Below are 14,700 nucleotides of genomic sequence, written 5' to 3'. Positions count from 1 at the left end.
AAGCTGGATTAGAAATGTTATCATCATACTGTGTTTATTAAAGGAACAGCTTCTACGTATGGACAGTTTGTTTCACCGCTTTTGAATTGCACTTCATCACATGTTAAACCTGCTGTGTGGAGCTTTTGTCTCCCTCTTCTGGCAGTGAGAGTTATCACACAAACACTGCACCGTCAACATGTGCTTGTAACATATGGCTTGCAGGCAATAAACTTTTCTTCGGAAAATTCCGAGTTTGCTCCTGAAAGGCCTCGTCAGTCGTCACGCCTTTAATTCTGTGACTTTGTGACATCACACTATGTCAAAGAGTCACATGTTTGCTTAATTAAGCAGCTAGTTTGGCACGTAAGTATTGATTTAGCACCTCTCCTCTGTTGTTGTTAGCGATGCTGGCTCAGGCTTGTGTGAGCTGACCAATCAGAGCAGACTGGGTATTAAAGCAACAGGAGTCAAAACAGAGTGTTTCAGACATAAACAATAAAGCACCTAAACCTATTCTAGTGGTAACAATAAAATAAAAATTTTAGAAAAAGTAATTAGAGGTGGCTGCAAATCTGCCCCAGACTCCTTTAAAAATTCACTGAATTTAGTGAGTTGCTGAGTTTGAAGAAACTCTACAAGCTCTATGAAATGTTGTCTTTTAATTTTTCTTAATTATTTCTTCCCTCATGTAAATTCGGCATATATAATACATTAGGTTATTCCATTCTTTGTATTAGAAATATTGTATCAGGTCATCTTGGTTTGGTGCCGGCTCCTCTGTGACTATATAAAATATAAGCCTTGTTACCAGCAGACCCGCTGCACAGTTGAGCACAACACGCACCCCCTGCACACACAGTTATTTCTTACTGTATATAATTCATTTTCCACCCAAATTGCTTCAATTCTTCACACCGCTCTGTTGAATAATGCAAATTTCGGCACTGTCATGGCAAAGAATAGGCGCATAATCAGCAGCCAGAGCCATGTGACTTTCAGCTTCCTCTCGATATCACTGTATCTATATTTGAACAACACATATTTTACGTTGAGCTCGATGTGAGCCAGACTACATCCCGTAGTTTGATACCAGGTGTACACAGGGTGACGGACAGATTTATCTGGCGGCGATGATGCCACTTCCACAAGCCGCTTCCCATAAACCCTCTGACGCTGCCCTTAATAGGCTCATTCAACCAGGCTACGCTGAACTCACCAGCTCTGTTCCCCCGTCTCTTTAAGTGATAGCCTCAGAGCTTCAGATCTGTGTTTATTTTCTCAGGCGGTGAGATGGCCTACTAAAGCAGATCAGGATTCCCGCGTTGCCTGTTTGGGTCCTCCGCTGGGGATACTTAACCCAAATTGAACCTCAGTGTGAATCCAATTCTGCTAATAGCTTGACAGCATGGTTCTGTTAAACTAGCACGGCACTACTGAGTAAAGACTCTTCGGCAGGTGGAATAATACGTCCTCCACCTCGTTTGTTCTCTTTCAGTGACGGTGCGTTCTTAATGTAGCGATGACACAGCCGGTGCTAACGAAAACTAACGAATGACACTGGAGACTAATTTGGACTTTACTTGTTAAAGTACACCCTTTTATTCATGATGAGGCTCCTGTCAGGGTATGCTTCAACCGCTCTGCTCGATGAGAGTAAATATGAGAGCCAAGCAGGGAAAGGAAATCAGAGAGAGGAGTCAAAGGAAGGAATTAACAGACAAGTCTTCATGAGTCTCAAGGCTTTGTTGGTTTTTTTAAAGTTTTTATTTGAGTCTTTCACAGCTTGACCTCTTTCTTCTTTTGGTATGTTTTACAACAGCTCATTACCAGAGGAGAAAGGGATGGATGGATAGATAGATGGACGGTGTGTGAAGGACAAAGGGGAGCGAATGCAGGAGGGGAACCGTGCCAGAAGTGAAATCGACAGAGACATGGGGGGAAACGGAAAAAAAAAAAAGAGGGGTGGGGGGGGAGAGAGAGGGAAGGTGAGCGGAAGTGTTGGCTAAGAAAATGAAGAGACATGAACGAGAGTACAGTCAGAAGTACAGAAGGAAACGAGGCTCTTTCTCTTATATTCTCTGTTTACTTTAAATATCTACTTTATGCTTTAAAGTGTGAGGTTTATTCCTGCAGGCATGTTTTATCTTTATCTATACATAAACAGAAACAAGAACAGTTTGTATAAAAAGGATAAAATAAATAGGATGAATATAGCTGTGGGGACATGTGTGTGTGTGTGTGTGGGAAGGGGGGGATGCCGCGCCACAGCTTACTTCCCATAGTGCAGCATTGCACTGTGAAGACAGCAGCGTGGGGGGGGGGAGAGGGTGAGGAAGAGGGCTGTGTGTAGCAGGAATCAGCTGCAGTCAGGGTGGGGCGGTGAGGTGTAGGTGTTGGGGAGGAAGAGGGTGGGGGTGGGGCAGCGGGTGTCAGGATGTAGCGGTGGCTCGGAGGTGACCTTGGGAGTGCTAGTCAGTCACACGAGGTGACTGTTTATTCTTTCACCAGGGAAACAAACTCTGCAAGAGAGGAAGAAAGAAAAGTTGTCAGGATGTCAGTTATTTTCCCTTCCCTTTTTTTTCAAAGGGGCACTGTGAAGTTTTGGGGAAGAACTTGAGAGAAAAATCTTCAAGACTGATTTACTGAGTAAACACAATTTATTTCTAAACACAATTTCAAAGTTTCACTTTGTTTATATGTGGCGGACCCTGCCACCTTTTTTAGCTTCAAACAGTGTTCTGGGGACCTTATTTTCCTCTGAGAACAGCTTGTTTATTCAGTTATGGAAAAGATAAATATTTCTGAGTTTGTATCGTTACCTCATTAATATCGTTAATATTAAAATTCTGAGTTTGAATTTCTTCTCCAAAACTACATAGTGCCCCTTTAAAGAAACATTGTGGTAAAAATGTGTTCAGCTTTCAGTCACATACAGTAATATAAAGTGCGCGCAGTTTGCAGTTAGGGACCGTGTGAAAACATGGCAACATGCCTTGTGTGCATGGACCATAAAGGCATGTTTTCACATATGCAGAGGACAAAAATCACGTCTCCTTCTTGGGAATTTCTTTTCTAGCAGCTGTAGATACACATCTACTGTTCTGGACTTTTATATTTCGTAGGGATTCAACATCAGTCAAAGGCTCAATCCCAGTGTCCACACTAGCAGACTCAGACTTTGAGGCGCCTTCATGATAAGTCCGCGAGGGTTTAGGGCTATCCCTCTGTCACATCAATACACTGACACAACATGTGCACGAGGGATCTCTCGCAGACATTTTACGCACTTTATGGACACTTTCTGTAAGTCCGCATATCTGCAAACCTGCACACTTCATGGGTTATGACCTTACAACACAGGGTTATGTGTAAACTGCCCGTTATATAGTGTTTCAGTTGCTTTGGAAGGATGAGGAAAAAACAGTGATGCCACCTCACTAATGCAGGTTTTGCTTCTGTAGCACAGAAAACGACCAACTATGGAAGAAGTGTAGGATCTCATAGCTATAATGACTTTGATGTTGCAGTCTGACAACATTCACTAATAGTAGCTCAACAAATAAAACGAACCTACAGGGAAGCTGCAGCCTTAATAAATGACCTATGAATAAATGTGTGGTGAACCGCACTCGGCAGCACATGATGACAGTCCGCCTGTGTTCGTCCGACTCTCTCTCTACATTCATGTTGTTTGTGTGCCCTCGCGACACTCCCACTAATAGAATTTGATTTTTACCATCGACTCCGATCTTGCCGTCTCCATCCTTGTCGGCTGCTTGTAAAAATGCTTTGGTTTCTTTGTCCGTCAGGTCCCGGCCATCTTTGGCGAATCCCTTCAGGACGAATCTAGCCGGGGACAGAAAAGCAGAAAGGAATCGTTGTCGCAGGACAATGATGTTTAATGTGCAGCAACAAACATTTGCTGCTGGGTTTACATGTGTGTGTGTGTGTGTGTGTGTGTGTGTGTGTGTGTGTGTGTGTGTGTGTGTCTGTGTGTGTGTGTGTGTGTTTGTCTCACTTGAGCTCCTCCTCCTCTATGAAGCCGCTGTTGTCGGCGTCCAGCACCTTGAAAACCTTCTTCACGTCGTCATTAGACTTGGCCTTCAGACCCACCATTTCGAAAAAGTTCTTATAGTCAAAGGAGTCTGCAGCTGCACACACACACACACACACACACACAAGGAGGCACGCAGGCATGCAAACACAAAGATGCAAAATGTCATTACAGTACTTTACAATCACTTTTAAACTCCAATATTTGATAGGATGCACTTTTTGACACATACTACAGCAGTCAGTGGAGGCATCTGATGAGACTTCTCAAGAAGTTACTTTAAGTTTTTTTGTCCTGTGTTGATCTGGGAGATGATGCCCAAAGGCATAAATGTAATTATAATAAGGCAGCCTCCTCACAGTGTGACAGTTATAGATTGAGAACAACCAGAGGACCCATCTGTTCTGGGTCACTGAGCTCTGTGTATCCTCTGTCTGCCTTCCCCATAGTACAGGTACTGTATGCACAGAAACTGCTAATTAACTTCCCACAAATGTTACATGAGTCACAGCTGGAGCACTCCGCATAAGAGCGAACAACTTTGTTTAAAAACATCTGGTTATTTGATAAAATGTCGAAAGGTCGAGCCAGTGTGCAGAAACACTTTAGGAGTTAACTTCAACTCCCAGTGTGCATTGTGCAGTGTGCATAGTCCAGTGTGGACTATGAAACATCACCGGCTTTCCATCGTCACCGGGGTTTTCCACAAGATTTCATTTCAATCATCATTTTTGGGTGAACTGTTCCTTTAAATTAATTTACTTTTGGATCCTGAGACTTTTGGATTAATTCAGCGATGTTGGCTCCTTTTGTTCTCAACTGTATCAGCAAAGATTTTTCAAATTTCCTGCCGCTCTGATTCACATCGCTGACCAGCTGAGGCTCATGGTTGTTGTAGTATTTTGATCCATCCACTGACGCACTGGTCGGCACACTGGCTCACATTTGGTCCACTAGAGACAAAACACAGCTGAGATCAGCTCGATCCCTCCTAACCCTGCCGTTCATCCGTGACATGTGCTTTACCTGCAACTGCATCTAGAGCTTTCTTGATGTTATCAGCGTTGAGGATGCTGCTCATTGCCATCTTGGCTGTAAGAGAAAAAAAAAAGAGATAGAAAGAGAGAGACAGAAGAACAGAGAGGGGACAAGGTCAGAAACAAGGTCGCCAGAGAGCAGAGAGAGAACTCGGAGACATTCTCGTATTACACTGGTGACGCTCTAGAAATGGAGCAGGAAACCGGGACATGTGAGAAGGAGGTGATGAGTGACAGTCTGAATTAGTGACAGTCGAGGAGGAGTGACAAAAGGAGGGAGAGGAAGGAGATGAGACGAAGGAGGAGGGAGAGGAGGTTTGGCTGCAGGGACGAGGCAGCAGAGGGAAATATTAAAGGAGGCACAGATGGACAGCGTAGTGTCCATAACAGTGGCATTTCATCTGTGTGATATCACTGAGTTGTTACAGATGAGAGAAAGGCACGGGGCCAGAGGGAGAGTCAACAGGGGTTTAACAGGCCATCTGAGTCTTCTGCTGTGCCTGAAATACCACAGGAGAATTCAGTTCGTCGGCCCAGTCCTCATGGAGAGTCCTCCTGTACCTCACGCTATGAAAGGTGAGCCCGGCACTTAACGTCACTGTGGCTTTTAGATCTGTGTGTGACTGAACCCGACCGCTGCTTGTCAAATTCCTGAGCACAGAGGGAGGCCAACGCAGAGAATCTCCACACGAGCAGTGGAAAAAGACCGGAGTCCAGGGAGCTGTTGTGTTGAGACGGAGTCGTTGTGGTCTGGCAAACCTTATTAGGGATTTGGCTGGGACACGCATCATCTCAAGTGGGCGAAAGGAGGACGCTTATTGAGCTGTCAGTTGTCTTTGCTTTCACAGACGTCAGTTTGTGAACACATGTGGGACGAGCATAGGCCATTTAGCACGTACAGTGTTTTTAATAGTTGCTCAGTAGGTTCAAGAGCTTCACGTGTGGCGAGTCACGTCTTTAAACAGCCTTCAAGCTGCCAAGCTCAGTGGGGTCTCAATGGATGTTTTCCAGACTAAGACTAACTGGGAATCCATATCAAAAGTGTGACACCAATAAGCACATCAGCATCAAGCCCTTTCAGCTAACTGCGACTCACACTCAGCCATCAGCGTCCTCGTAAACAGCCAAGGCCAAACTGTCTTCAACAAGGCCGACTCAGATCAGAAATGTGCTGTACAAACACATTTTTCAAGTTCGCTCCACGAGGAGGACGACAGAAGAAAACGGCAGTGATTCATTGATTTAATTAAAACTGTCCTCCACAGGAGGCAGAACTAATGCCTATAGTGAATTCAAAAAGCTCACAGACACACTAGGGGCTCTTTTTAGTTACTATAATAAGTTCACAACATACTGTACGCTGTAGGCTGAACAATGAGATTTAAACAGCTGGCGTTGGAGAATATGCTTCATGAAGCGTACCAAAGACAAAAAAGTAACGTGATGCTCCCCTCTTAAATGACTGTGTGTCTGTTTCTATGAGTCGGACAAGTGAAACACTTTCTGTGCAATTGCCCCTCAAGAGTCTAGAGGCTCAATGTTACCATGCCGATTTAGCATTAGCATGCTAACATTGGCTAAAGAGCACTAAACACCAAAAATAGCCCATACAAGTTTATCTTTAAAATGTAGGTTTATAATCTACTTTTCACTTGTGTTTCAAGTTTTTGAAATTAAAAACCAACTGAGTTGAGTTCAATGAACTCCAGAAAACATTTGCGTCTTCATGTGTATTTTCTTCAAACTACAAAGAAAAAGTCTGTGGTGGTTTCAAACACCCAGAACATTGCATGCTGGGAAGTCTCAAACCAAAGTATTGAACAGTTGAAGTTTTGACGGGGCGAAATGAAATCACTGTTACAATTTATCCTGAGTGGAGCTTGAGTGTCTGTACTAAATTTCACGGCAATCCATCCAACGGTTGTTGAGATATTTCAAGTAGTAAACTCGACAGACTGACATTGCCGTCCCTAGAGCGAGGCTAAAAAAAATTACCTTGTGAGACGTTGTCTGACTAAAAGCTGCGACAGTATCCCGTGAGGGAGAGCTCACTGTAAACAACTGAGTAACAGTCTGAGCTGACTGTAGTTTCTCTGCAGCGGGCCCTGGAGCTCCTGGATACACACAGATACTGTAGATAGATGCACCTGTCTGTTTGTGAGGGCAGCTCACTGTATACTGCTGCATAATACATGAAACATCCGTCAACCTTCTGACTGTGATGATGATGCAAAGCGTGGAGAAGTGAGATGTCTGGAGGAAGGTCACAGCGGTGACACCGTATCACCATCATCCTTGTACCTTCATCATCCCCGTGTTCCCTCCGTGCAGCACATAATGCTGAGCCGGCAGATATCATTGCTCTGTCCTTCTCAGTGGAAACACAGTCTGAGTCGTCTGTACGTTACAAATCACTCATGCTCCGGTGTTTTTGCTGCATCATACCTGAAGCAGTGCAACTATTCTAATAGCATCTACTTCATTCTCGGCCACATTGTGGTTTAACTTGTATATTAGTTTTAAAACGTGCAAAAACACTAATGTGATTCATATGGGTTCAGTTTTAAACTCTGTACAATATTGATCAGAGTCCCAGTGGAGCCCGAAGTAAATTCAAAGCTGTTGTTGAACTATTCGGAGTACAGGCGTGGTTTTGGGCTCTTTTCAAAGGTTACAGTCTAAATGTTTTTCCCTAATAGTCAGTAGCTTTTTGAGCTCCTGGCATTAATCTATAGGAGTTTAAACACACTGAATTATTTATTCATTTTTCTCAGCTAATTTTTTTAATGCAAAAACAAGCCTGCAGAGGACCTGTAACTGCCCCCAACATTTCAATGTGGGCCCCATGTGAGCTGAAAAACACAATGGGTTCACATTACATAGTCTTACATGGTCAAAGTTCAAATTTAAAAACAATATCACTGAAAATGGACATAAAACACTTGGTTTTCTGAGGAAAAATTAAGTTGCTAGGCAAAAAATAAAGCCACTTTATGACTTTAAAATACCTGTCTGACACTAACTTTGTGCATTCAAAATGGTCCTAAATGAGCGCTTAGGAGGCCGATACAAAGAGCCAATTGCGTGAAATGTTATAAACGTGCATAATTTCCAAGCTTAAAGGAGCAATATGTAAGAATTTTAGTTGCAATCATCCAAAAATGAACAAAGAGAATGTGAGTAACAGCTCAGACGTTATGACGTCTATGTATTGTGTTGCAAGCACATATACTGAAGTTATGCTAACCAGCTAGCCCCAACTCATCCTGGTCTAAAGCTTCTATGCAAATGGTGCACAGCTAATTGAGCTACCTAATATAGCAATATGCTATCCCTTTTGTTTTGAGTATGAATTCAACAGGTGGTCAGTTCTTACATGTTGCGCTTTCAAAGCTTCAAAACACAATAAAATTCTATCTATGGGTTTGAAATCTCCTTGGCTACACAATGTGTCAATCATCCAGAGGCTGAAGACAGAGTTGGTCTCCTGTCTTCCTGATCTATCGTTGGCTGTTCCAGGCCACAGGGCAGGAATAGAGTGTCAATCACTAGTTCAGTTTAATGGCGTTTTGCTTTGAAATAGTGTTTTTGAACAGACAAAAGAACGAAAAAGCAGCGGTTTGTCACTATTTTGCATCCATTAGTGATGCATCCATCATTTAAGCATGGAAAACTGTGTTTTGGACTAAATACATTACTGTAATGGATCTACTGGATGTTTGGGAATAAATAACATCCTGCACTGTCACCAGCCCGAACCATGAGTAGATGCACGATTCCCTCTACTCAGTGATGCAGTTGGCACAACGGGTCTGTGGATTATCTTGAGTAACCAGGTCATGATTTCTGGAAAGACACTTGAGTTTTTAAATGTTTTATTTTGCTCTTTGAGCACTGCAAGCTGAGTGCGATCTACTTCCATCATATTCAAGAGGGGGATGACATCTCTATGGTCGAAATCTCACAAACTCAGCATCTCATACAAAAACAGCCTAGAATGGATACAGAGTAAATATGTCCCCAGTTATAAAACTGTAAAATGTTTCCCGGTGAGATCAGTGATATAAACTCTCAGATAAATGTAGTGTTTGAGGTAGTTCATAGACTTCTTTCCCCGGTGTCACACTCAGCTTCAGTGATGTATGAGCTTCTTATTAAAGTACGCTGTTATCTTCTACTGTAACATACTGCTGCACGCACAGATCAATACTGAACACTGCTGAACTCGTGTGGCCACACATTCAATCTTCTATCATTATAACAGCACAACCTCCTTCTCTGACCTTTACCACAAAGGTGTCCACAGGGGAAAGAGACAATCGGCTGTGAAATGAGGAGGATAAGATTGATTTACAGAGATACCTCAGCCAGTGTGCTGCCAGTGGAACTGTACAACATATGCCACGTTGATTTATTTTAAGGGAAGTATAAAGACCGATTGTGGTCGGGCTGATCTGTGGTCCGTATCTGCAGGTTCTTAATCTCGTTCAGTTATCTGAAAAGCCTGTTTTCTCTCTGTCAGCGAGGTTAACCTGCACCAACTTTTGTTTGTAGCCACTGGGGGACAGTGAAAACCACTTCTGAACACAACACTGACATATCATGACCTCAAGACAGTAGCTTCTTCGTACATCCAGCAGTTATGGAGCTAAACTACCATTCATACGAATCATGCTTCTCTCCACCTGATGAATGCAAGTTCAATATCTGCTCTCTTTTAACTCTGCTTTTGGCCTCAAGAGGGAAAAATCTGCCTTTTTAGCTCCTTTTTGATCAGCGGCTAACTTTTAAGTGTGTCTGCTGAGCAGGCGGTATGAAGTCCTGTTTTTAGAGATTGTTTTTGCTAAAAATAGCTGGCCACTTTGGCTGAAAATGAAAAACTAACTTCAAAGCTCCAAAAGGCTGAGCTGCAGATTTGGGTGATAATCTTCTGTGGGTCCATCAATACAAGGGACACCTTTTACACATTGTTTTTACAATGTCAATCGATTGTTCCTGGGGTTTCTACCTCTTTGGACCTTTTCTGCCTCTCCATGCACCTTGGAAGTTGTGCCAGAAACCCCCATTCTGCTGTTAGCTGCATTGTGGCATTTATAGCAGAATGTATTGAGACCTTAATAAAAGTCACATGTCCTTCTGTGAAAGAGTAGTTTGACAGGTTAGACAGGTAGTCTCGCATTACCAGACCTATCTTCATAGCGCTGTGTCAGCGTTAGAGAATGGTCTGTCTGCACTGATTCTCATTATGGCATGCAGGGCTAAACTCAGGATGCAGGATTAAAACCGCAGATAAAAATGGCTGTATCCCAGCGAATGAAAAGGTAAAAGCTACAAGCAAGCTATCTTGTTAACGTTTGTACCGTTAGCAACCAGGTTAATGTTAGAGTACCTTGCTATTTCCAGTGTGTGGGTTGTTAGCCTGAAATTGGTGCTCAATGGGAGGCTTTTTACCAACAGTCTACATCCGCTAGGTCATAGTGTATGGGAAGAATGATACCAGTGTGTTTACTTGTGTAGCTTAGTTTAGCTCAGCTTTATATAAAGAATGGAAGTTGGGTGCAAAGCTTGCCTGGCCTGGCTCACCTAAAGGAATCAAGGTAACCTCCACAGCTCACTAATGAAAGGTATCTCATTTGCCAATTACTACATAATGTAGCTTTAAATGCATCTGTTCTAGAGTACCTTGTAGGCTGGGTTGTGGAAGATTAGATTATCCATTTGCTTTTGTCATTTTTTTCCCCAACACGCACATTAGGAGCAATTTGGGATTCAGTATCTGGGATCGATCCAACAACCCTTCAAACAATGGCCTCGCACTACCTGAGCTACAATATGTTCATGTGAAAATTATAGGACAGTGTGGTTTGACTGTATTGGATGTAGATGGATGATATAGCAAACCTCAAATGACCAGAAAAGAATAAAGACATATTACAAGTCTCCAAAATCAATATTTTTCTGATTGGTAATATGTTTGTAGCAGTAATGTGTGAAGGCTCGCTCTGGTTTCTTATTCTCATATATATTAGTGTTCAGTACTTCAAGCCTTCAAGTCTTTCACACTACAGATAAACAATGTGCCTATCTTAGAAAAACAGTCAATACTTCACAGACGCAGCCAATTCAATCTTCAAACACCCATACTGTTCTTTAATCCAACAATAAGTTTGTTAACCATCTTCCCCTTTCAACCCCCCATCTGAATTCAAGCAGGTGTGATATGAGCATCAATCAGATCCCACCAAGGTTATCTGCTGCGCCGCACTGCTGATACCAAACGTTCATTGTTTAGTCGTTGCCGTCGTCTATAACCACTATCTCTGCTAGATAAAATGTGTCCACTCCAGTTGTGCTACACTGACTTCTGCAGACTTGAAACTCCGTCCCTGAGGTGTGAAGTTTACCTCAAATCAACATTTTTATGACTGGAGCAGAATGCTGAGGCAGGAGGGGCAAGTTATGATGTACAGCGAGCCTGCTCAGAAGAGGTCAGAAGAGTTGAAAAACTCCTTTTTTATGCTACAGTAGACAAATTAAACAAACACGATTTATACGATTTTTATAACAGTATTTGTATTTCGAAGTCTTGGTAAACCTGCTAAAATATAAGCAGTTGAGTCCTGTCCAGTTGCCTGTGGGCACATTTTCTGATTCAGCATCACGAAACTCAAAACAGGGAACATTAGAAAGCAGCATGGAGGCCGGTGAAAATGTTACTGTGGTCACTTCTTGGTATGAGGAAGGAAGTCTAAAGCCATGGATGTTAGTGGGTGTTTTTGGTTTTTGTCCAGTGTGAAAGGGGGACAAGACGACGTCAGGGGTGTCTTTGCACCCGGCACACCTCACCGTGCAACTTCCATTTTAGAGGGGTCACCTTGATTTTACAGATGACTTAGATTAAAAGGCTTTACACTTCATGTACAGTATGTAAATGCCGCCCCTAGCGATCTCTAAAGCAAAACAAAACAATGTAAGTAGCATGGGATCATGGGAATTGTTGTCTTCATCGTTAAACAACAACAATTGCTGATTAAACTCTGTCTACGTCACTCGGGCAGAACATATTTTGCCAGTTTCCTTCCTCACTCCGACGTATCATCTGATGTTTTTGATGACGGGTGAAAAAACAAAATGCAGGAATACCGATGGCATCTCTCCCTCATGTGGTCGACCTGTGAGCCATTTGAAGCAGAGCAATAAACTAAGTGAACTGGGGTTTCCTTGGTGGGAAGCCCCTTCACCCTGATGGTCTCTAGCTGCGGGAAACCTAACCATGCTGCAGGGCTGCCAACTCCCCAGTCTACAGTAACAGCTGCATGAAGGTGTGAATATGTGTGTGTGCGTGTGTGTTTACAGAGGGTGCCAAACAGGCCGGGGTGAAGAGGTGGAAGGCTTAAAGAAGAATGAACGTGCATCTCAAGAAAGCTGATTCCTTTATGTGCCTTTATGTGCGTATGTTTGCAGGGGAGTGTGTAGAAAAGCAGAGAAAATGTGTGTTTGTGTGAGACGGAGCGAGACACAGTGAAGGGGAATAAGACAAAACATACCGCAGAGAAATATTCGTCTTCAGTGTCAGTGCATGCCATTTGTGAACTGGAGGTGAACTCTTGTCCTCCACAGGAATAAGCTTCTGAAGGTATTGTGTGTTGAGTTTGTTTTCCTCTTTGTGCGGCTGTGTCAGTGTACCGAAACGAGGCCTTTTACAATGAGCGTTGTTTGTATGCAACTCATTCGCCCCTTGAGCTTTATGCTGTTTTAAGTTTAAACTGAGGTCGCCCAATAATGGGATGTGTTTTGTAATGAATGAGTTAGAAAGGATTCCTCTGTGTGCGTCTTTGCGTACTTATATAAGGACGTGTGGCTGCCACAGAAAAAGAAAACACTAATGTAGTAGAAATGAGGTCATTATTTTTTTCTACTCTTTCAATTCTGGCTGGTTCACATTAAAAATAGAAAGTAGTATAGTGCTATCTCTGAGGGATTTCTAAAATGATTCATTTGAATTGCACTGCAGGAGAAACAGAAAATATTGAACTGTACCATCAATTTTAAATGTCCCATGTTGTAGAAAGGAAGATTATCATGTCTCTCGTTTATAAAGCAGGTCTAATGCAAAATAAACCCACAACACGCACAATATATGAGTGCGAACCATCTTAATATTGGTGGTCTCCATTAGAAGTGTATCCTTGGTAGAGGTCGTTAAAAACTGAAGCTACGTTACAGAGCTACAGGTCAGGACAGATCTCTGAAGCCTTTTCAACAATAGTCACATGACAAAAAACAAAATTGTTCTCATTCAGTCCAAAATTTAAATTGACATTCTGACATATTGCTTATTCATTGTAAGTTTATTCACACAGGACGTCCAGTTTTAATATCTTTGTTTCACTAAAGAGACCCAGCTACCATTAATCTGAAGAATAGGGGCCCCAGTGATTTTCTTCCTCCATAATAGGTTTTTATCTGAATTGCCACTGATCTGCACAGCTGATCTTCATATAAGCTTGTCAGTTGAATGCAGTCAGAGCCGTCTTTTCAGTGTGCATGGCGTTGTCTATAGATTTTATAGAGCGGCTGATAGAGAGAGAATGTACAAGTCGTGCAAAGGCCTGGGGATCGTCTGGCTGTTATCACTACTGTCCACTGTCTAATCCTCTGGCAGGTACAGGACAGGGTGGCTTAACCACACTGTTACAGCCTGGCACCAAAAATGGTCCTGTGTCTGTGTGTGTGTGTGTGTGTGTGTGTGTGTGTGTGTGCGCGTTCAGAACTATTTATTATCTAATGGTCTGAAAGAGTCTACAGCAATGCCAGCCACTCAATGAGGCTGTGCTAAAAGGCCGATGTTAAGCAGGTAGCATTTTCACCAATTGAGATTAGCATAATATTTTCCAGTTGGCACTTGAAGGGTAAATCCACCAATTTGACATTTTAAAGTGTGTTAGTCTTGGGGAGTACTACTGCATATGTGAAAAGTGATGTTACTCAGTGGCATTGTGTTGCTTTGTGTGTTGCATTGTGGGTGGCAGGTTTTTGAAAGCAGTCCATTGGTTTAGCACTGCACCCCTATCATACATTGTTGGTGTTGTTTACTATTGGACCATCACCTCTTTAGGTACAATGAGGCTAGGGGCTAGCTAGTCATCATGCTAACGTCAACGGATACCCCTGTAACACAGTACATAGACGTCTCTGAAATAAAGTCAAAACTGATATTTCTTCATATTGTGTTGATAGTGTTTGTTTAATTTTAATCCAAAATTCTCACATGTTGTCTTTAAACTTTGTGTTTAAAGTTGTATGAATTAATCCTCATTGGATTGTGAATGTGTCAAATTTATTAGCAATTCATTCGGTGGTTAAGATATTTTCCCCAAATTTAGAAAAATGTAAAAGTCATGGTGGCACTAGAGGAAAAGTGGGGGATTTATTATTACTTATATAGTTAAATAAAATGTGTGTATATGCGTGAAGCCTCACCATGGTTACACTTCCCCACTTAACATACTGTAAGCACCACTAACATTCATAATCTAATAAGTCACAAACTCTAATGAGATGACTTTGCGAAACACACATGCGATGACAGCAGTCTTAAACATGCACACTCAACACCTATTAGCA

The 14,700-nt window shown here is 42.4% G+C and overlaps 1 protein-coding gene across 1 annotated transcript in view; it reads right to left on the bottom strand.

Moving 5' to 3' along the window:
* Positions 1-1,722: 1,722 nt before the first annotated feature.
* Positions 1,723-14,700, bottom strand: part of pvalb6 (parvalbumin 6) — a 50,277-nt gene continuing 37,299 nt past the window's right edge. The window contains exons 2-5 of the mRNA XM_084371183.1: positions 5,063-5,128; positions 4,001-4,133; positions 3,719-3,828; positions 1,723-2,501 (exon numbers count right to left, since the gene is read on the bottom strand). Coding sequence (XP_084227309.1) covers positions 2,476-2,501; positions 3,719-3,828; positions 4,001-4,133; positions 5,063-5,123 — 330 coding nt within the window. The 5' untranslated portion in view covers positions 5,124-5,128 and the 3' untranslated portion in view covers positions 1,723-2,475. The remainder of the gene's footprint in view (positions 2,502-3,718; positions 3,829-4,000; positions 4,134-5,062; positions 5,129-14,700) is intronic.

Source organism: Pagrus pagrus (genome assembly GCF_965226575.1).
Source record: "Pagrus pagrus genome assembly, chromosome: 13".
NCBI classification, from domain to species: domain Eukaryota; kingdom Metazoa; phylum Chordata; class Actinopteri; order Spariformes; family Sparidae; genus Pagrus; species Pagrus pagrus.
The sequence above is the reverse complement of the archived record's forward strand: the minus strand, read 5'-3'. Positions and strand labels throughout refer to the sequence as shown.